We start from the raw sequence: 24612 nt of genomic DNA, 5'->3' as shown, positions 1-24612 counted from the left end.
CTCTTTCGACCGTCTCTAATTTTCCTCGGACTCTTCATAAAAAAATAAATACTTTTCACGGTCCGAATGCCATCCAATGGACGATTGAATCAGCGATTATGACAGTAATGGAGAGGAGGGAAAAAACAAACACACACACGCACGTGTACGTATATATATATATATATATATATATATATATATATATATATATATATATATATATATATATATATATATATATATATATATATATATATATATATATATATATATATATATATATATATATATATATATATATATATATATTTGTTTATTTGTTTTTATATATATATCTATATTTTTTTTTATATATGTCAAGTGTTACTTTGGACAGTTGAAGACCGCCCGGAGCGAAGCCATGCCATTTTTGGGGACGTTACAACGGAGTGGGCAGAACACGGGCGTGACGTGGTCGGATTAAACCAACGCCGGACTGCTGTCACTGTGGAGGACACCCGGAACCCTTATATAGAGCGGGTCACCCATCTGTCCCCACCCTCTCCGATTCCTCCATTCTTTCTAACGCTCGAGTTCCCTCTTGAGATTTCCATCATGAGCAATGACCTTCGGTGAACCGAAAGGAAGAAACCCCTTTGTCCGTTTCCATTAAAATTTTCGCGTCGCAGCGTTAATAGCCTGCGCTTCATCTTCCCACATCTTTTGTCTGGCTCGTTTCAAGGTCGTCATAAACCACTATCATATACGTACGTGAATATACGAGGGAAAAAGCTGAAGGCTTCGTGAACTACTCGTCCTGAAGATGCTGTGACAAACTGGCGTAAATTGCTTCTGAGAAATGATTGCGGTGACTTTGCCACGATTGAATAGTAAGCCTTTAGGGCTTAAGAAAAATGAAAGGGCGTGCATCAACCAGTATCTTTAAGACGTTTCCGTCCGCGATCCAATCTCAGAAGAGGAGGATTGTCTCCCATTGGGATCGAGGTTCAAGGTTTCGATGTTAATGACCTGAGGTTGAAATATTAATATTCGAAACAAGCGAGCAGATTCTATAGCCTTAATAATGGCTTCGGGAAGAACAATGCAATATCTTCACAAACAACTGATGTGAGAAAAAAAGGACTCGTGCGTCGCCATTTTCGGTAATTCAAACGGCGGCGCCGTGGGGTAAGAAAAAACGATGGCAGAAGTAAAAGCCTAGGTATTATGAGTCATACGCAATCGATGGGAGGGCGTTTTATGTTAAATCACGAAACCATTAGCTTCGTATAATCAATTTTTTTTAACATTACTACACATGCTATGAGCATCCAAATTTATGGCTAACCTATAGGAATGCTAATGTTTCATTTCTCAAGGTCGAGCAGCCCAGCGTCACTTCGACAATTGAACGCCCTCTTGGCAATGGCTTCCTTGAGGGCCAACCATATGTCTTCCCAGATATCTTCCTCTGAGAGATTGTGTTTTACTCTTTTTCGGTGTCTCTATTCGTGTCATTGCAGTGTACTCTTCGGCTCCTCCTTTATCCTATGCGTGTTTTTTTTATAGAAGGGCAGGCTACACCTAGCCGAGACTGGCTATACATAGGTCGCTTATGGCAATCCCACGTTCAGATTCTCATATCCGATAATCTCCAGGAATTTTGTTCTATTTAAAGCTGAGAAACCACTTAAGTAACATGTGACTGATCCAATAATACTGTTGTAGTAGTCGCTTTGCTTCAATCAGTAGAAGTCACTTCAGATGTTCCCCAAGGAAGTGTTATTGGACCTTATTTATTCCTACTTAATGCTAACGCCATTGACGTTGACTCCGTTGTTCTTAGTGAGATACGTTTATTTTCCGATGATGCAATGGTTTACCGTGATATCCCCAATCCTGAAGGCACATCAGTTTTATCAGATGACCTAATGCTATGAAACAATAATGCGACCCTTGGTAATTAGAATAAAACTAATACAAATGCGTAGTGATGAATTTTTGAAAAAATAACAATTCATACCCGAACGCCTACTGTATTGGAAACATCGAAATGGAATGTGTACACTCGATTAAACACTTAGATGCTACCCTCACTCACAACCTCTCCTAGGAGAAACAAATACGGGGAAAATGTGGAAAAGTTAACCAATAATTAGGATTTATCAGAAGAATACTGGGTTAATGTGTTGAAAAGGTCAAAGAAAAATGATACATTTCTATAATAATAATGTTATAGTTATAGACCTCATTTAGAATATGCTTCTAGTATATGTGATACTAACGAAATTGAATTGATTGCTGAATTGGATCACTTGCAGCGTAGAGGAGATAAATTTGTAAAGTGTATCCAAAATATTAGAGGAGCCAGATTGGGAATCACTTGCGGAGCGAAGGTTAAGCTACAGATTAAATCTCTTGCATAAATTGGAAGGACCTCATAAGCAGTGACGATGAAAATGTATTATCACCCCCATCGTACTACGATAGGAGAGATCATATTAATAAAGTTAGAGAGATTAAGTGTAGAACAGATATATTTCAGATGTCATTTTTCCCACGAAAAATAAGGTATCAGAATAACATTTTCCGACAGCGGTAGGATCATATTCGGGTCAAAATTAGTCTAGCATGTATTCACCCCCTGCTACACACCCTAGCGGTGGCTTGCAGGGTACTTAAGTATTAAGTATCAATATTAAATATCAAATATAATTTTGACATATTCTTAAATAATTAAAAATGGCAATATAGTGCTTTTTGATTCTGTTTAAATTTCCTTGATCTATTTCTTTTCCAATTTGGAAGGAAACTTATTTTTGCTTTAGCCTTGTCTTTGACCATTTGCCTCTTGGTTGGAAGACGGACACGCTACATCTAAGCAATCTTGTCACCCATCTGTTACAAAAAGGGAAGGTAATGAAGTTTTCGAGAAGTAAGAAGGCTAAGTTAAACGTTAAAAGAGGGTACTAACTAGAGTAAATAGTGTAGTTTACCTATCTTGAAAGTGTTTTGCGGCATGATAGGCAAAGTGTTAGATACATCAGAAAACGTATTTCATTAGGTAAAGAAGCATTAACATAAGGAGGACGTTGACAGCTACTTTGGGTAAGGATACTAAGAAAAGATGAGGGAAACCTTTGATATAGAGAGTTATTTTGTACGATGCGAAACCATGATCGTTAAGTAGATATGATAAGTTTAGATGGCATGCTTTTGTGATGTGAACATAGAGAATGGATAATTGAAAAGGAGGTAAAGGAATACATGTGTACTAGACATTTTGGGGAAGGCGAGGACATTAATGTGAGAAATAAATACAAAGAAGCAGGAAACACAGATGTAGAAAATATTGATAGGCGATGAAATGCTGCAGACTGTGATAGAAGGAAGGACGATGGTCAAGAGAAGTAGAGAGAAAAAAGAGAGACATGCTGGACAAAACGCTTCTTATTATACTGTTACAAACTTAATAATGGGTTATTGTAGTATGGGGCATCAGATTGTGTCCTTTTGGACAGAGCGGGGAAGTGTATTTATGATATGTCAGTGTCCATCCAAAATCTAACTTAAACGGTTGACCACCGATGATAAATAATATTTCCTTTGACAGACAGATCCAGCCCATTCGAATTTGCTGGTGACACCGAGAATATAGACACCGAGAACCGTAAATTCTTATGACCCGGAATAATATTGGTAGATTTTGACCACCGAGAAAAAATAAAAGATACCGTTACAGAAACATTCGAGAACTCTTCATTCTTTTACACGGTCATTACAAAATTGTACCCAACCACTTGAATACGTTTCTTTGAAAAATCATATTTTTTTGGTTGAACACTTTAAAACATGCTATACAGTGGCAAAAAATCATGTACATATGTGCGTTTATGTATCTTAGCTCCAATGCATTCAGGTATGGACTTTCATTCATGGAATTATGGGTAGTGCCAAAACCCCGTCGGTGGGTATTTTGTAGATGTAGATTCGGTGGAGTTTCTGCAGTAGGTACCACACCCGCCTTTACAAATTTATAGATCGTATGAAACCATCTCATCATCGGCATTAAGTATATTTCGCCCATGGAGAAAAATATATGATTTTCCTTTAGGTGTCTTTATCGAGATTTCCGGTATTTAAATTACGAGATATGTTTAGCGACATGCTGCAAGGTTTCCTAATTTTCATAATTATTTTTGGTGTTAACAGCGTTTACGAATAAAAATCCTGCGAAACTTTGATAAGGATACGATCCTCGTACTCGCATACCAATTTCTTCCGTGAATTATTGAAAAAACAGCTGAGTTTGTTTAGCCTATTATTAACTCAGCTAAGACTAGCAAAATTCCAGTCCTATTTTAAAGATCCATGCTCGTGCAACTCATCCGAAAATATCTCTCTGGTTAAGTCAAATGCCATCAAAATTTGATCACAATGTTGGACGTAAAAACATTGAAGATTTCCAAGAATGTTCCAGTAAACGTTATGACTGAGTTTTTTGTCTTAATTTTGGATTACAGTGATTTGGATGACCACTGGTCTTTAATATCCTCTCCAGTTCATCCAGTATTTCTTAGACACTTTTTTTTCTAGACTGAGCAGTTTTCAAACACTTCATATTAATTTCATATTCATACAAAACCTAATCTGAGCCATTGATTCCATTTGCAAAAACATTCTTTCGTTGTAATTACGTGAACATAGCCTTTTTTTGCAGCTTATTGAGAACACTGTTGACTACGAGTAAAATACTATATTTTTATTTTAATATTCCTGTTGAAAATCGTTCCATTATTACTTAATAGCTTACCAATAAAGTTTAAATAACTATTATGAAATTTATACGTTATACTTTGATATACAATATTTTCCATTGAATAGGATTTTTTGAAATCTTGTGCATCTTACCTCGTCTCTTAGTGCATTATATTTGACTTAAGAGTCTTAATATTTTCATATTCTTAATATTCTCAAGAACAATCATTTCGGGTCCATACAGCAAAGCGTTTATCATAACGACTTTAATTATTCTATAAATTTCGTAACTATGCCTTTATCATCCGCAAAACTATCCAACTCAATCAACTCTTTGTTTACTTCCACTGCAATTATCCGTGCACTTCAATTACAAAATATCCTCCCGACACATGCAGTCCCCTCAGCACTAGGAAAGATGTCTTAGCTATTCTCATTATTCCATGCTATTTTTCAAATTAACCTGCAGCAATAGCGTAGTTCTCTTTAGCCTGCTTATTTTCCTTAATACTATTTTTTTCTTTCGAATTTTTTTCTCATATTTTGTTAAAATATTTTAACTGACTTTTCGGAATGTTAAATGAAACATAAACCTCTACTTATTTCATTTAACTTAATTACGAATATTTGCAATGAATTAATAATTAATCTGACGACGTAATCTCGGCAGAAACACTCCGCATAAGATTAGAGCAAAGAGGGCAAATATCTCTTCATTACTTTCAATTTAAAAACCACGATCATTACATTGCCCTTAAAAAATAATTTCCTTTCATTACTTTTTTTCTATTTTAATGCAAGATTTCCTAGATATTCCACACCAATTTCGTATTTTCTGTGTCCCAATGTAAATCCATGGTTTGTCGTCACATAATTTTCTGACTTTTATCCATGTTACTTCGAGGGAATATATTTTACTGTTCTATTACACAATATTCAATCCTCCCTCTGATTGTTGGATAACCTCTTTCGCTCCTCACTTTTTAATCTTAGGATTGAATAGCTCTTAAACTTTGCTCAATCTAATTTTTTTTCCATATCCTCCAATTATATTTCGTTATAGTCATCTTATTATTTTGCCTTTATTTGTCATTTTAAAAAATATAAATATCATAAATCCTATCCAAATTAACACATTAATTGAAATGTTAATTCATTAAGTGTTGGTCTTAGGAAAATCTGACATTTGAACTCATTTACATATTGACATATCAGGCTCCATTGCACCACATAGCATGTGTCTCTATCTCTTGAAAGTTGATGAATACTAACATGAATACAGCAACAGGTTTGACTGCACTCATGATCAAGCACCACGAGTGTTATCATCTGCATTAATGAAAAGTAGGCATCATTAGCAGAAGGAATGAGAAAAGCTGAATTTGGCATCCTCGATCTGTCCAAAGGAAGGGAAGATGGCACAAAATAAGTGCAAAGGATTCTTTTTGCTTAAAACTTCATTTCTCAAACGCGGAAGGACGCGTAGTCCGTGTTTGGTCGGCTGTTAACCTTGCAATATTAACTGTAGCACTGAAGTCAGTCCTAAGCTCTACTGCAAAACGCGTTCTTAAATGTCAAGAACAAACACCTCTTGCGGCAGTAGTTAGATTTCATTACTTTCCGTTAAACGCTTGAAGGGCGTTTACATATTTGCGTAAGATATAGATTTTTCCATGGTAATTAATTATCTGCGTTGGCTAATATACTTGCATTATTCGTTCCAATTTTTTTATTATTGCTCGTTTGGGACACTTTTTTAACACGTTACTGCAATATTTACGCGTTATTAATTATTATGGTGAGAGTTATATTTTTTAAAGGATATCAAAATGACCACAATTCAAGCGTCTCTAATATCATCCGCTTTCATTCCGTTGAATGAAAATGTTCCAGAGAATAAGATTGGTATGGGCATTTTAAACATATCTGTAGGTTTTGAATTCAAATTTTATAACTCCGGAATATATTTTTTGCTCAGAAAACTATAACATATTTTATTTAATTTCCTAACGTCAGCAAAATTCATGGAAATCGATTCATAGAAATAAGAAGAAATAATTTGGGTTACAACAAAAAATACTTCTAGTCTTCGCATTACCTATGAACATTTGTGAATTTTCTGGGAATGCAAATATTATTTCATCGACCTCTTCTAGTCAATACAGTTCAAAAAAAAAGATTCATTCCAATAGATCCTCATGTTTATTATTTATTTATCTACAGGTTTTTTCTTCAAAATAGGTTATTACTCTGTAAATTCACCGATTTCGGCAATTAAAGAAGACTATATTTTCGTAAGTGCATGGAAGTCAAGTCAACCTAAGTCAATCTATGAAAGCTAGTGTCATAGCTTCCACATTTCCTTTCCATCAAAAATAAAACTGCTCCTCAGGTACAGTCAGCCCATCAAATTTTTTGGCAGGGAATGTACAGCAAAAAAACAATGTATTAGCAAGAACTTTTTGTTTCCACTATCGATGAATTTTAAGGAGTTTTTTGGAGACTTCGTTTTCATAAAATTTTGGTCAAATTTTCTTAATTTGTGGAATAATACATCAAAAGACAAATAATTAAATCAGGGTTTTTTCGGAGTATTTTCATAAAAATTGACCTCAAAAGTCCGAATTTTTATTCTACATGCTGTTAGAGCGGTGGATAATATCTCCACATAATTATGGACCACCATAATACGCAGTTATGAGTCATAGTGTCAGATGTATACATCGTTCTCACAAAATAACTGATGTCATGTGAGATTTAATATACAGTGTGTAATAGCATTAACTTAAGAGCGCCTATCCATTTATTATATGCTATGCATTATGTTACACATATGTTAAAATATTGAAAATTTACACTTCATAAACAGTCCAGAACAAGTTTAATTAAGTTAAAAAATTGATAAAAACCTCGTGAGTGCTTTGAAAACATATTTATATCGTATCTGTGTTTCGATCTACGTATGAGCGGGCGTTTCGTTACTTCTCACCACTCGTCGCTAATACATGAGGTGAGGTGACACCCAGACTTGCGCAGTCACAATAAAAACCTCCTTAAAAAATACTGTTCAATTTTTTTGGATCATTGAGGACTTTGTAAAAATGTGCATTACGTATTCGCAGTACTTTATTTCACAGACTAGTGCTATTGAAACAATTTACGTGTCAAATTTGGACACTGTCAGCCGTTAATACAGTCAAAACTCATTGAACTTCTAAGCTATGAGAGGCGGTAATAAATAAAAACCTTACACCTGCTACATCAACCAGTCCACGCATCAACAAGGACAAAACCCTTATTAAACCCCTTACCAGCCCAAACAAAATAAGGGCATAGTGAGTTGTCACTGTGCAGTTGTCACACAAATGGTGGTATCGATACGCAAAAAACTAGCTTCTTGCTCTTAGCGGAGAGTGTGTTATGGCGGGTGGCCCGTTTTCATTTGCCTACCCCTAGTATGTTACAAAAACGATGCCTTTTCTTACGTACCTCCAAGATCAATTGGAATTTTATTCTGGCCAGCAGTAACCAGAAGTATTACTCGGTGCATAATTACCTATCAAAGTTCATGGCGTCAAAATATTTCTACGCATATTTTGTTTCCGTTTCTGGATATAGTTTCCCTCGGAAGTCATTCCTTTCCCTTCTTGAGACCATAACGTTGCGTGTCTTTGTATTGAGCCGGCGTTATTATTGTTCAGTTTTAAGGCGTGTCGGAGGGGCAAGGAGGTATTCTTTTCTCAAGGTGAGACTTCAAAAAGAAAGGAGCTTGGACGAAATAGGATCTGAAAGTCAGCGATAATCTTAAATCACCCTTTCGTCTAGAGCCACCCTGCTGCAAAGACCCAAAAGAGTTTAATTATCACCGGGGGGTTTCAATGAGGCGGCCCTTGAATACGTTTTGACGAACAGTTGAAGACCAGATTGCGCCCGGGGTGATCAATTCTGGCGAATCACATATTGGTTAACAGAGACAAATAATGGAGACGTTAATTTCATGATTGTACCCCGGGGAGTCCCGAGGAAACTAAAATTTTAAATATCCCCTCGGGTGTAACATAAGTGTCCATTTCGAATTCCCCTTGTTGCGCCTATCACATAGGTAGATATAATCTTGAAATGTGATATGGTTGATGGTTGATCGTGATAGTCCAGTGGGTAGAGCACTTGTATACTCACGAAATGGCCCGGATTTGATTCCCGAGTAAAGCCTCTGATTACCCTTATCTTATTTATAGCTGTATGATGTTTGCCATTTTACCAGGTCTTCCTGGGAAATCAACCACACGAATGGAACATGCCTTATTACAGCTATGTGTGTGAAATTAACACTTTATTTATCTTTGCGTTAGAACTTAAACTCCCATAAAACCAATCTTCCGATTGATTTTCGTGGATTTACCGAAACAATAATATTCGCTAATCGAAATTAAATTATGATACGAAATTTTTTTTTTAGAACAACGAGAGCTCTTTCCAAGTCCTTGAAAAAGTATGAGGTCTTGGAGCTAAATCAGTGGCATAAAAAAATCGATAAAATTGTTTTTAAGGAATTTCGGTAAGGGTGAATTATTCAATGTTGACCTTCAATTATCATTTTTAAAAAAAAAACATGCCTCGAGAAAGGAATATGAATCCGATCGAATAATATGAGGCACCATATAAGTGAAATGATAAATAAATGAACGTATACCGTTATATATTTATCAATCGCAGAACTAATCGACTGTTCAGGCAAAACCCGAAGCCATTTCCATTCATGAATGCTTAGGGAGATTTTAATAGTTTACCCTAAGAGTTTACTTTATGCCACAATAAGCCATTAATTCCGTATGTTGTTATTAAATTATGTTATTATGTAAAACGGAATAGAATCAGGTTAACTTTGGGAAAACTATGGCATTTGTCAACCTGGAATGATCTTTCCCTTGCCCCAGATAATTCCCGACTAGAGTATCAATTGATTTGACTATTACACCTCCAGTACGTATATATAAGAATGCCTTCGGATCTTATTTGAATTGAAAACTGTGGTTTTCAGAGGAACTAATGTGGTGGTTTGTTACTGTCTTCGACATTGCAGTACCGTGGTCAATTCTTTGATATTCACTTTCGCTCGCTGGTATTTCAGTTGATATCGAACCGATATTCTTGATTTGCGCCATCACTTTATTATGGCGAAACTATTGTATTTCACCATTGGTGCAGGGTATGGGAAATTTTTGGCGTCTCTGAGAATCGATTCGAAAACCTCCAGCTTCGCAGTCATACTCCCTCACCCCAGTATTACCTCTGCTCCATCTGAAAATTATATATATCCATAATTCTAAGATAACTTTGTGATTTCTACTCAAGAGTATATTGGTACGCGATACAACGCGTTTCTCCAAACTGCAGCATTCTTTATGTGCATAAATTTTGCGTGGTACGATGTATGTTGTGTTTTTCCAAATTTCAATTCCAAATAATTACGCAATGCCTTGGAATTTTTTTAATTAGATCTTTTTAATTGCAAGTGAATTTGAACTTCATTTAAAAATTTGGTCCAAGCATGTCTTTTATTTAAAGGATCTGTGCTTCAACGTCAAGAGATGGCGTTCTCAACAAATACACCTCGACTGTAGACTTTCTTTGAGGTAACCCAAAGTTTACGAGTTTGATGGAACAGCTAAAACTATTGATTTAAAAAAATATTTAAAAAACGTTCTTCTTTACTTCCCTATGAAAAAGTTCTAGCTTTAGAAATCCTGGACACTTAGCTGTGCATTTCGCAATGAAAATGTGGTAATATTTGCTACTACCAATTGCAAATATTCATAAACAATTTAATTAAAATAAGTTGATACATTGATAATGCATGCAGAACTCTAAATAATTACTAATAATGATACAACTACTAATTTTTTTATTACCAAACGTGCTTTCACTTTAATTTTAACATCTAATGTTCAGCATTATATGGGTAGCTAAAGAGGGGGGCGAAGATAGATAGATAAATAGAGGACTTTATCAGGACGAAATTGAGACCATTGATAAGATAGAAGTACATGTAATATTATTAATTAATATGTGGAAGAATATACTCTTTTACACTACATGCAATGCAATTGTTTTTTTGTTGATTTATTTGATATCATTATGGAAAGAACTAAAATAACACGAAAGTTAAATTTCTAGGTTAAAAAATGTCAGAAATGAGGAGAATGAAAGAAATTGTTTAAAAAATAGACATATTATTTAACTCTCGGTAAAGGAGAGAGAGAGAGGAGATTCAAATCGAGTGACTGGTGTCATTGTTAGATAAAACCTTGCGAATGTATCCTATTGCGAGAGTTCACAACATATAAATACTATATATTTCAGAGCTGTTTATTTTAATGTCAACTGTTTTTGAATTGGGGTTCAAATTACTATTTATTTAATGGAGACATTACTCCAATGTTACATTTCTTTAATTGTCTTCTACGCTGCACGCGATTCAATTTGGAATTTAATCCAACTTTGTGAGGATCCTATTACTTGTAGCATATTCTTCTACATTAGGCCTAACCAACGACAGATTTCTCTTTGACTATATTAACACAATTACCCAGTACTCTTCTAATGACTCCTATTTTTTGTTAGTTTGTCCACACATTCCCCGTATATTTTTCACCCAGGAGAGATTGTGAGTGAGGGTAACGCTTAGGTATTTAATTGAGTCTACACATTCCATGTCAGTGTTTCCAATGCAGTAGGCGTTCGGGTGGAAATTTCTCTTTTTCCAAAAATTTATGACTACGCTTTTTTTAAGTTTAATTTTAATTGCTAAGTGTCGCACCCGCTCATTCTGAAGAGAATATGCACAAACAAGCCACGTAAACTTTCTTGACTGCCAACTCCCCCTCAGAATCAATTGAAAATTCATGTTCAGCAGTGTTGTGTCAAATTTTCAAATTAATTATTACATTATATCTTGCTTGTAGGGCTAATGAAAGAAAAAATCGTTTGAATTATTAGAGAAGTAAGGATGGTCCAGATTTCCAGCCTCTCCAAGGATTTTACATCCGGGTTTCCCCCATAAAAATACTCTTTCACATGATTAAAAGCTCACTTAAAGAGTCAACAGAAAAGAATGCACCTTGAAAAAAACACACAGACACACCACTTGTGTTTTTCTGCGGTGAGAAAAAAATGGTAGAATCGAACGCGGAAACAGAGAGGCTGTAGAGTGAACTTGGGAATTTGAGCGAAATCGTTTTTATGCATTAATGTTTTTATTTTAGACAATGCAGCGTGAAATGTGGAAATTACTGTGTCGAAGTTTGCCCGGGAATGAAAGTGATGACAATCGATAGGTTTTGAGGTATTTGGAGGTCACCCCTTGCCCACCCTCCTGCTCGTTGTCCCTCCCTGTGTGTGATCCGAAGGGACCAATGGCCAACGGACTCGTTGGTGATCGATGGAAAGGTAACTTCGCGGGAGGGCGTGGCGTGCAGGCCGATCTGGTATAAAACACTGCGCCTCCGACACTGCATCAGTCACCAGCACAGCGTTGTCTCTAGGACCAGCACACGGATAGAAAGCAGACGCCATGGTCTACCAAATGGTAAGAAATGCTAACCGGGAAGCATTGGGCTTCTAGTGTACAGAGAGAGATATTGGGTGAAACTTTATCATCGCCGGTACACATAATGTACTCATTGTGGCAAGAAAACGTGATATACGTTTAAGTATAAGTTAAAGCACTTTAAACATAGTTTAGCAGCTGTAGATTATTGTAAATCACTTATCTATCCTTTGCTTATCAGTGCCGAGGTTTAAATCAGGTGTAGGCAGCATTGAAATATTTTAAATATATCATCAATATTTTAAAAGGCTTCAACTAACTTTTTCAACTTTCAATCTAAATGCACTAAAATATTCTGTATCGTCCCAAGAATATTATTGAAATCCTTAAAATTTCATCAATCATTAAATGGTTTTTTGGTTGCGTCAAGGACCCACGAAAACAAAAAGGCAAAAATATAATTGAAAACATGCATATGAAGCATATTTTCTCAGCTGATTTTCCCATAACTAAACTTGCTGCTAAGAGAGGTAGATTTTCAGAATGTACAAATACTATGTCAGCAGTCATTCCCAATAATGATCTCCTGGTTTTCATTCATGTTAACCGCCGCACAGTTTATCACGTGGAATTTGGAGAAGGCATGCGCCACCACTGAAAAAGTCAATACTTTTATAAATTTCCCGAATTATTGAAGATTTCCGTGAGCAATGTATCAAAAGGACAAGTCGAGAACTAAGGACCCCGACATTAACAGTTTGCGGAAGTTGAGTCAGAATGCCGAAGTGGAGAGTCTTGTACTCTCTGCCCCGGCAATGACTCGCATATCATTATTCCGTTCGTTGAAATCACTTTCCTTTCCTCGCAGATCGTCCTCGCCTTGTGCGTGGCCTCCGCCCTGGGCGGTGCCATTCCCGCCGCCAAGTATCCCGCCGGCGTCAACCCCCACGCCTGCCCCAACTACCCCTACTGCGACAACGTGGCCCTCGCTGCACACGCCGCCGGACACCACAACGTCGCACCCTACGCCGCACCCGCCTACGCCGCCTACGGACACCACGGTGCCGTCGGAGTCCACGGACCCGCTGGACCCAAGGTGTACCCCGCCGGAGTCGACCCCCATGTCTGCCCCAACTACCCCTTCTGCGGACCCACCCCTGCTCACGTCGCTGGACACCACGCTGGTGCCTGGGCCGGCGCCCACCACGGAGCTGGCGCCTGGGCCGGCGCCCATCACGGAGCCGGCGCCTGGGCCGGAGCACACAACCAGTGGGACGATGGCTCGTACCACGGTGACGACGGGTCCTACCACGGTGGAGAGGACGACGGATCCTACCACCACTGGGACGATGGCTCCCATGACGGACACTGGGATGATGGCTCCTACAACCACTGGGATGATGGTTCCTACCACCACGGAGGACACCACTGGTGAACGCGATGATACTCAACGGCAACACCCACCCCTTGGGTTCTCCCCTCTCTCCACAATGGGGCCCCGTCTGGAGGTCCCCTGGAGGCAGATTCGACCCATTTGTTGACGCTTTGAATGTTTCTGTTTGTCCATCAGGATTACGCTTATCCTCGAAAGGTTTCCTTCGTTTTACGTAAACGGTTCAATGTTAGCGTTTTGTTAATGTTACATTTCAATGTTAAAATCCATGGTGTTAATATCGTGATTGGCTAACCTCTGCATTTTCTACACCCATTTTCTGTGCAAACGAGTACCTAACCATTGTACATACATATTAATTTTATTTGTAATATTGTAATGGTACCTCGTGGCCAAAGCAACGCTGTGACTGTTTCATACACTTCGCAATTCCATGAAATATGTAAAAAAATATTTTTTGAAATAAATGAGTAGTTGATTATGGATACCATTGCAATTATTTTTCTCCTCAATACCACCTTTATTGTATTCTATGAAAATGTTCCATTGCAGGATGCGATAACTGTTATTGAATTAAACAGTCCCGTAAAAAGGAAATTGTAAATTAACAGCATGATTATTGATCAATTGAACTTTTTTCAACCCAGGTTTGCTTTTGTGTAGTAAACAAAATACTCAGAGTTTATGCATACTTCCGCCGCAACTGAAAAATTACCACCAATTCCATATTTTTACGCGTAACATAAGGATTATTCGAGTTAATTGGATACTGGCTCCCGGCGCTACTTTGAAAACAAAAAGAGCTTGTCAGTAGTTACCTTGTCGCAGCATTGTCCATCGCACCACGACCGCATTTTGATACAGCCTATTTTGAAGATCTTGATTTTGTGTTGGTCTCACATACAATATGTATATAGTTTCATCGCCGTTTCACAGGGTGAAAATTACTAGTTCTTTCACTTGCATTCGACAGAAAGTATCTCAACTTTGATCTTCCACGGTACTTATAGAAAGTATTGCAAGTGATTTTTTAAAGGAGAATGCACAATCTTCTGGATAAGTAGTAGTTGTCGTGCTTATAAAAAATTGGGATTTGTAAAAAGAGTGCTGGGTAAAGGTGACGAAAAAGTGAAGGAATGATGTTTTCTTGCCCTAGTTAGGCCCCACCTAGAGTATGCTGCCAGTATATGGGATCCTAAAGAGATAAATTTGATTTCGGAATCGGATCGAGTTCAGCGGAGGGGGACTAGATTTGTCAAAAAATTTTATGACCAACGCAGTAGCGTAACTACTTTGCTAGAAAATTTAGGCTGGGATTCCCTTACACAGCGGCGTTTACAATATAGATTTAACTTATCAAAAACATTTAAAGATGGGTCCTATTCCGATGACATCAAGAACATAATACGAACTCTAACGTACTACGGGTGGAGGGATCACGAATATAAGATTAGAGAGATTGACTGTAAGACAGACAGGTTTAAGTGGTCATTTTTTCCAAGAACAATAAGAGACCAGAATGCTTGTAATCGAAATCCCCCACTAGTCGCCTCGACATAATAAGTATTAACCTACAAGGTAGCGACTGCGCATGGTTATACAATTATATTTATATATTTTTTGTGCAGGTTCCCCTCACCTTTCCCCATCCATTTGAAAAACCGTAACCCCCTCATCCCTTACCCTTTCCTCCTGGTGCTGCACCCCCTGCCACACACCTTTTTGGTTGCTTGCAGGGTATTGATGTAGATGTAGATATCATATTAAATTTAAATTTAACCTAGAGGCATTTACAATCAAAATTACTAGTTTAAAAAGTACTTTTAATTTCACCTTAATAAGTTTACCCTCATCTTAATATCACCATGTTAGAATTTTCATAGGGATAATTAGACGGAATATTATAAATATTATTAACGAAATTTATTATCTTGATAAAATGGTCTAAACTTGTAAAACAATTCTATCAAGCTTTAAACATATTATATTTATATAACCAAGCTAGGTACTATTTTGTTTTTTAGAGTTTATTTCCCACACCTAAATGTCTCGTTCTTGGCAAATTTAAAAATTTGAATTCATCATCTTCTCGAACCAAAATAAAATTCCTATTTACTGGCACGGAATAATGAAGTTACAATGACTTAATAGTAATGTTTGCAAATTCTGTAGTTTAAAAATTTTAATTGTTCCATAAATTGTTGAGTTTATTTCCTAACGATCGTAATTAGATTGAGATTTTGAAATTTCATTTATATTAATATATCCTTTATCCCCTTTGAATTTTCTTATATTGAGTATTGGGTTGACATTTGATTAACTGCTTGTTGTTTTCCTTGAAATTTACACTTTTTTATTTGCTATAAAAAGCAATAATAAATCTTGAGCTACAGTTACCCACTTAAATACAATAAACTAATTTTGTTTTACTGTGGTGGTTAAAATTTCCGGCGATCCGTCAGTTGAAAAACGTAAAATCAAGACCCAATGGTTTTTTGATAATTTCTTCTGCAACTCCTTTAACTGGATGGCCATTGATGACTGTAGAGGCAATAAGCCTCGAAAGTAATTCGTTTAGGGAAATGATGTTATGGCATATGAGGTAATCACGGATGGTGAGAGAACACGGGATACATCGTTTTTTCCACAGAGGGTGACACAATAAATACTAATGCCTCAGTTTTCTCGAACAAATACAGCTCTTAAACCACCCATTACTTTAAGTAAAACGTATGGATGACATTTTATTATTTTGGCAAAACACTATCTGCACCCGTAAAGCTTGAATTTCTTCCATTAAAATTACATCCATGGTTTTTTTTACTGCCCCAAAATTTTCTTCTCAAAATACTCCATGAAATCTGAAATTTCGTTTTAGTTGCCCGAATTTCCCCTCTAAACAGAAATATCAAAGCTAAATTCCATATCGGGACCATATAAACATACAGGACTTTCAATTAAGTAACTTACATCCCCCACATACCAAACGGTCTGTCCCTCAGTCTCGCCCCCTCCGTGATCAACGTATCTGTATCAACACCAAATAGCCCTTATAAATTCCTTCCCAGTACTCACGCCTCCCTATTCCAAAGATAAATCTTCCCCTAGATAGAAACGTAAAACACAAAAACTCAAAGTCTTCCACAGCATCATTCAAAACTGATTCTGTTTGTACAAAGTTAGTATTTCCTTCGCGTTTCTTTTCGACCGTTGTGGTCTTAAAATGGACAGATGGAAACATTTCTTTAAATCAATGCGGGAGTCGACATGTTCTACCCAATGATTATAAAATCGCAGCAACAGAATGCGATTTAAGAAGGAAATCGTGCAAATTTGAGTGCCTTTTTCCAAAGACTCTCGGTCGATTTTTTTCTTTTGCATGCACTGGCCGAGTCTCTCCTTACGTGCAACTGAAGTTCGATATAACTTACCGTTACATATCAAATGTATTTAGAATCGCGTCTCTAACGCAAGATTTAAGTGAGAAACCGCACCATAATGAAAAAGTACCGCAGCTACTCCCAGTAGTGAGTTACGGATGTGGAAATCTAATTTGCCTTTAAGTTGATACCGTAGCATACCAGCGGCTCTTTACGACAGCGCGCGCGTAGGCGAAAGAATTAGCATCGGAGGATCATCGTAAATTGACGCGAAAGTTTGTTTCGCGTCATACTCGCTGTAGTCGCACCTCGCTTCTGAATTTTTATGATATTTGAGTACACTAACTCATAAAGTCATGAGTAAAAATTGAACACACAGCATTTTATTGGAAAAGTATAGGATCTTTAATATCTTATCTGAAAAGAAAATATTAATTTCTGCAATTATTTTAGATAATTACTTTGGGTTTAAGTGAAACCTTACTATATTTTGCACAAAAACTATAGCAGAAAATGAATATTCATCAGTAAATCCCAGTTTTTATAGCGAAATGGTAGGAGGCATATTAGTTACCTTAAAATCATCAGATAACACCTAAAATAAGTTTTAAAAATTTTTATAGATGAAGTTAATGCTGACTTTATGATTTTATAACTGTTAATGTTGCCTATGCTTCAAAACAAATCAGACCACAAAGATAAAATAAGGGAGATAGATTCCAGTAGAGATAGGTACAAATACTCATTCTTTCCCCGAGCAATCAGAAATCATAATAGTAAGAAACCGAAGTCACTTTAGAAACATTAAAAGCATTCAATTTACAAGTCGGGGATAAGTTAACACTACAAAGCTGTTAGGTATACTTTTAGGTGCATGTGTATGTAAAATGTAGTTTGAGTGTTTGCATGTGTGTGGGGTGTAAGTGTTCTTGCATGAATGTATGCCATTTTTTGTGGATGTATGAATTTGTGGTTCTAGCATGCGGTTTTTTTTTCTTTTCTAAATTACGGGTGGTGTCTTAACACCCCCCGCCATACGACCTTGCGGCGGCTTGCGGGGTATTAAGTAGATGTAGATGTAGAAAACCGGTGGTATAAAAAGATTTGTGTGAAAAAATAAAAAGGTTATTTAAGGTAAATATTATTTTAGGAACTATGAAAAAAGGAGAAATGAAATTTTTCGACAGCCACCGTTGGAAAAATAATTTAAAAAAGTAGTAATGAAATAATCTAAAAAATAATACTGGCTTTAATACCGGCTCAATCCGAGATAATAAGTTTAACAATTAAAAATGCACTACTACTATCGATTGATTTGTAATGTACCAAGTGGTACATGTAATAATGAGAATTTTAACACTGAATGGAAATATGTACACATGTAAGAATAAATAGTTGAGAAAGTTTAAACGAAAAAATTCAAACACTGCCCGACTTTCAGAATCGGCCAATGCACCACTTTCTCATTTTAAGAACTAATAATCACTGATCATCGTTCCTTCGTGCTCTTCTCCTTCTCAGTTCCCATGGCACATTATCGCTCCCCCAAAATGCATCCATAGTTACATGAAACGCTCCCATCTGCAGCCACGGAAGTTCTCTTAAAAACAGTAGAGGTGACATCCATATGTGTTGTTCATAAATCTTTCTAAGCAATTAGATTCGAGCGAAGCGAATTGACAATATTCCGCTTCACTTCCTCAACAACCGTTTATCTTTGAGCAGTCCCAACCCACGTGATCTCTCCTCCTCTTCTTCCTTGGTCATCCCGTTGGTCGAGCCTATTGCCAATTAGATGAAGGAAGAAGCTGGTACTGGGTAAAATTATAAAAAAATTTAAATGATGTTTACCTTTTTTTGTGATTCTGTGTTTCTTTTGTGTGAGAAATTATTTTGAGGATTTGAATTTCTCCAGGGGTCACTGTGCGCTCTATGTACGCAACTAAATTACTGTGTCTGTGGGCATTCCTCACTCCAACCATTCGTTTACAAAATACGGGATTACTGTAGTATAATTAGGTTGTATTGTTGTGACTTTTGCTAGAAAGAGAAATTAATGATTATAGCAATAAATTATAAAGTTTTTGGAATGTGAATATCCGAGTTTTTATAAAATAATTCTTTGTGTTGTCATAAATTTCTAAAAAAATATCCTCCATGAAATCAAGCTTGATATCTTTGATACTATGAAAAATTAGTTATTTCATCACCTTGAAATACAGTTTTTGATCTAATAATATATCTTAGAGCATGTGTATCATAAGTTAGAAAGTGATTTTCACAAAGAAAACACGTAAATGCCATGCATTCATTCTCTCATCACAATTGTATAGTGATCGTAGCGAGAAAGCCCAACTCAAATGATTTCCTAAGTTCACTGTTCTAAATTGATTTATCTGAAGTGCAAGGGATGCAAAGAAAGGGAAATGAACCTCACGTTTCTGGAATGCGGGTGTTCGCCCGCCGAGGCGCACCTTAGGGCACAACACGAGGTAAGCTGGACTTTCCCTCCAATCAAACTGACCTTCGCTGTGTGAAGTGATGACTAGCGTTTATCTTTTGACTCTTTGCTATTTACCGTTTCAGATATTTAACTATAAACTTTTTGATTTGCCTTATAAATCTGCAAATGAATAGTGTCATTATTCATCAGTGCTATGAATCAATTTAGAGATTATATGCATGGATTTTGAAAATATCTTATTACGACCAAGGCCAGAATGCTTCTGATCTTTACCGTTTAATTTTCCGAGTCATAATGATTGTTTTTATCTTTCAAAACACGGATTTTAATATTGATTTCCGTAGTTAAATACCATTCAAAAGTTGTAAAAAAAGTGAATACATTTAAATGTTGGAACGTGATATATCGAGATGAAATTCATGATAGTTTTGAAATATTTTTCATTTTGTGAGTTCGAGATGAAATTAATTACCGTGCCATCAGAAATCCGAGACTCATAAATGGCTGATGTTTATAATTGATACATATTTTACGATGACGTAAAAGACTATTTGATTATTATAGTTACCCTGATATTTAATGATATTATTTTTTCACATACTTGTGAACCCACCAGAATCAATAGAGCTTACTTAATTAAAACTATGGAAAATATGACTGAAACACTAAATCTGAAGATATTCAGTGTCATAAAAAAAGCATTGGTCCGGGGATTGCACGAAAAATACCATTGCATTATGGTAGAAAATTGGAAAATCTGTGGGACAAATGACTCGAAAATACTCCTTGGGAAATTTACAAAACATATTGAAATATGCTGTTGCTTTAACTAATGACATACATTTTTCACATACTGATTATACTTGTAAAATTACCAAAGCTTTGTCAGTGAAAAATTACTGAGGTATGATTCAATTCTACAAAGGGATAATCTGAATAGGAAAGGCTATCGGGAAAGGCATAAATCATAAAAACAAATTTCATCAACAGATATAATTTATTTCATCAAAGATATTCGAAAATCTTTGCAGCATCTTTGGGAGGTTAAGATGCTGCTATTTAAATGTGGGCAGTCACAGCAAATCTTGGCCTCTTGAGGACAAACTCCGATGAACGATTTTCCTTTGACAAGATCGGTGTAAGCTTGCCAGCGCACATAAATCAAGTCCAGAAGGCGGATGTTCAGCCGGTTGTTGGATGGGAACGGAGATGGAGGAGAGTCGACCTCTTCACTCACTGCCACTCTCGACTGTCGTCCGGCTGGTCTCTCGAGAAACCAGCACTGCAGGCATCGCAGTGGATATCAGAAGCGAAGAGAGTTGTTGGGTTACTCGTCCATCGGGAACGCTGAGGGACTTCGGTGGGAAGGAGGCTGAGAAGGAAGGAGGGAAGAGGGGTGAATCCTTCAACAACGATTCAACAAAGGAGTCAGATTCACCCCTAGAGGCTCAAGTCGAGGCCCCAATGTGGAGGGAGGGAGGAGAACCCGGGTGCAGGGTGTCGCCGGCGGGTTTCACCACGTTCACCAGTGGTGTCCTCCGTGGTGGTAGGAGCCATCGTCCCAGTGGTTGTAGGAGCCATCATCCCAGTGTCCGTCATGGGAGCCATCGTCCCAGTGGTGATAGGATCCGTCGTCCTCTCCACCGTGGTAGGACCCGTCGTCACCGTGGTAAGAGCCATCGTCCCAGTGGTTGTGTGCTCCGGCCCAGGCGCCGGCTCCGTGGTGGGCGCCGGCCCAGGCGCCAGCGTGGTGTCCAGCGACGTGGGCAGGGGTGGGTCCGCAGAAGGGGTAGTTGGGGCAGATATGGGGGTCGACTCCGGCGGGGTACACCTTGGGTCCAGCGGGTCCGTGGACTCCGACGGCACCGTGGTGTCCGTAGGCGGCGTAGGCGGGTGCGGCGTATGGTGCGACGTTGTGGTGTCCGGCGCCGTGTGCAGCGAGGGCCACGTTATCGCAGTAGGGGTAGTTGGGGCAGGCGTGGGGGTTGACGCCGGCGGGATACTTGGCGGCGGGAATGGCACCGCCCAGGGCGGAGGCCACGCACAAGGCGAGGACGATCTGCGAGGAAAGGAAAGTGATTTCAACGAACGGAATAATGATATGCGAGTCATTGCCGGGGCAGAGAGTACAAGACTCTCCACTTCGGCATTCTGACTCCACCTCCTCATACTGCTAATACTGAGGCCTTTAGTTCTTGAATTGTCCTTGCAAGCTGAATTTTATGCGCTCTAGTCAATAAGTCGAATTTTAAAAATCCTCCTTAATCACGGGGTATTTTCAACGGCAATCTCCAGACTTTCGAGAAATTTCTGAAAATTTCGAGATCATTCCATTGGCGGCACGTGCATTCTGCACTAATTAATTGAAAATTGAGTCAGGAAAACATTACTAATACTGGCATAGAATTTCTAAATTCGTTTAGTTTAGTGATCGCAGCATATTTAACTTAGGGAATCTCAGCTATCAAAATATGCTTTACAGGCTTTTAAAGGAAGTTTTTCCTTCACAAATTCGATCATTTGTATCGTTGAGAAATGAATCATTGGTCGATGAATAAAATTTCAAGGATTTCAATAAAATTTTAGGTATGGTACAGGCTATTTGAGAATATTGAAATTAAAAAATGATAATTGTATGATATCTCTTTAGAATACGGATGATAATTTTAATTTTACACTTATAATCCACTCCCTGGCCTTTTGCCATAGGAACATTCTGAGAATATTCTCTCATAGCCTAACAGCCGGAATAGTCAGCTCTCACTTCATTCGTTTCTGTCAGATTTTATTTACTCCAATTAATAAGGCAACTTTCAATGAATTCCCTTAGATTATAAACACTAAAAGCAATTTTAAGGTGAAAGACTAAAAGAAATTAGGTGAACTTTTTATTGTTTCCATATTCCTTTCCCAAAAACACCGACCTATTGGGAATAACTGACATACCTTTAAGCAAGCAAATAATATTTGAACCGACAGCCGACATGGTAATTTTTGCATTCGTGAAATGTTGGCCCAAAATTATCAAAATTCATTTATTGTGTATTTTGAAGAACTTTCAAGCTATTCTTTACTCTTTATTTCATATTCTCATAGATACCTATTGGGAAGATAAATACTCGGTAATGCTAAGATATAATAGTCTTAAGGTTAATTGCATTGATTGTTACAGCTCTTCTTCCATGGTTACTCTAATTGCAACCAGTCAGTACATTAATAATAATTGCTCAATGTAATGTTTCCCCTGTCTTGTGATGTTTGATTTCTCTAACGCTGTTCTAAGCATGCATTCCAAATCACATGAGCTGTTGACCTTAATAACTGTCACTTATTGCTCTTGGAATGAAATTTTTTCCCACATATTTCCGCGTTATTATCCAATTTAGTAATTGAGTTGTCACTTAAGGAATTTCATCCACTCAAAATTTTCCGAATGCTGACTAGCATTCTCTTGTTTTTTGCTAAGCGTTCGGCGATTGAATGCTTCGTAAGGAGAGTCGATACTTCTGGTAATATATTTCCATTTGCCAAGTTAACATCACCGCGCACAAGGTATTTTGCGGTTACTCGGTATATTTTTTAAATTATACTCTTAAAAACATTAATAATTACTTAATCAAAAGATTTAATCCAATGTTTACCTAAAGCTGTAGAATTATTTTAATTTTTCAAACGATGAACTTCGAAACCATCTTGGACTCTTTATACCTATGGCGAATCGATAGTGAATATGAATCAATGTAGCCAATAGAGAAATTTCTATCACAAAAATGCAGAAGAATTCATTTTCAGCAGTAGTTGGTCAGTTAAGAAATATCCAGTTAAGAAATGTCTAGCAATAGGAAAGGCGTAAAAAAACTGGTTAGTTTCCCAGAGGTGCGTTAGATATAATCCAACACAATTGGAAGCTGTGACGCGTTTATCGCAATGTAATATCATTCAGAATGCGGTTTGAGAACGTTTATACGTACAAGAAACATAACCTTCGATGACATAGCATTTTCTAATTCTCTCATTAAAGAGGGGAAAGTTTAATGTTTGCTGAGATATAACTTCTTGAACTGTTATTACATTCCCGCTATGGATATTATTTATTATGCTCAGCCTGTCCTAAAGCCAAAATTAAAAAGACTGAGTGCCTTAATTTTGTGAACCTTCATTTTAAAAGTAATAGATACATATATTAACAATGCTACGGATTGCAGAACACAAAAGTGTGTCCAGATTACTTGATTAAGTTGCAATTTAAATGTAAATGGCACTACAAGACCGCTTTTGGAAAAGACGAGGCCTCACAGTGGCAGGGATATATATTTATATAGTGTGTATTTTTACATATATATTTTTTTTTGAGGGGTTTAGCTTTTGAAAAAAGGAAGGTTTGTCGCTAGTAAAGGAAGTATATATATAATTATATATATATATATATATATATATATATATATATATATATATATATACTTATGCACACACAGATATTCAAAAATAAAAACCCGTGTACATATATTACTGAAAGAAGGAAAAAATTTGTTATCTATATATCAACAATGATTTAAGAGAAAATGCTTATCTTCTGGTTTGAGAAACGGTGGAGCTCGTCTGTGATCCTTCACCAATCCAAATTGAGCTTGCGAATCCGTTTTCAACGGAAACTAAGCCAGTTATTTCAACGCACACGATCGAATGATTTTTGCGGTTACTCGATTAATGCTACGGTTCTTACCGTGATCTTGGCGGTCATCTCTGCGTCGTTCTCGGGTGCCGATGGAGAGTAGTACTGGGGGACTTGAGATGTCAAGAGACCTAAGACTTCGCTGTGCTGCTGACTACCTAGTCGGCTCTCCCTGTTTTATATAGGTCGTACTTACGGTAGCCACAGCCACGCCCTTCGTCCATTTTTTACCCCGTTTAGCCCATTTTCAACCCGACTATCACTCCCCCCCCTCCAGTAAGTTCTCTCCACCGCTGTCCATCCCCCTCCCCAAACGGAGAGTGGCGTTCCTGGGGGTGAGCGGGACCCTTGCGAGAGCTTGGCCTCGTGAGTTGGCTCGAACCCCGCCCGTCTTCCTCTCTCTCTCTTACTTTCAATCGACTCCATACTCCCCTC

General features: G+C 37.4%; 2 protein-coding genes across 2 annotated transcripts; one reads left to right on the top strand and one right to left on the bottom strand.

The window, feature by feature from the left end:
• Positions 1–12252: 12252 nt before the first annotated feature.
• Positions 12253–14146, top strand: LOC139700428 (uncharacterized). Its single transcript, XM_071599029.1, has 2 exons — positions 12253–12307; positions 13137–14146. The coding sequence occupies exons 1-2, from the start codon at positions 12293–12295 to the stop codon at positions 13701–13703; spliced, it is 582 nt and encodes a 193-aa protein (XP_071455130.1). The 5' UTR covers positions 12253–12292; the 3' UTR covers positions 13704–14146.
• A 6337-nt stretch (positions 14147–20483) lies between these two features.
• On the bottom strand, positions 20484–24298 carry LOC139700417 (cuticle protein 5-like). Its single transcript, XM_071599018.1, has 2 exons — positions 24229–24298; positions 20484–21564 (listed from the first exon to the last, which is right to left on the bottom strand). Exons 1-2 carry the CDS (start codon positions 24244–24246, stop codon positions 21028–21030), a joined length of 555 nt encoding a protein of 184 aa, XP_071455119.1. The 5' UTR covers positions 24247–24298; the 3' UTR covers positions 20484–21027.
• Positions 24299–24612: the final 314 nt, after the last annotated feature.

The sequence above is a fragment of the Hetaerina americana genome, unplaced genomic scaffold, assembly GCF_022747635.1.
Source record: "Hetaerina americana unplaced genomic scaffold, ioHetAmer1.1.p SCAF_1, whole genome shotgun sequence".
NCBI lineage: Eukaryota > Metazoa > Arthropoda > Insecta > Odonata > Calopterygidae > Hetaerina > Hetaerina americana.
The sequence above is the reverse complement of the archived record's forward strand: the minus strand, read 5'-3'. Positions and strand labels throughout refer to the sequence as shown.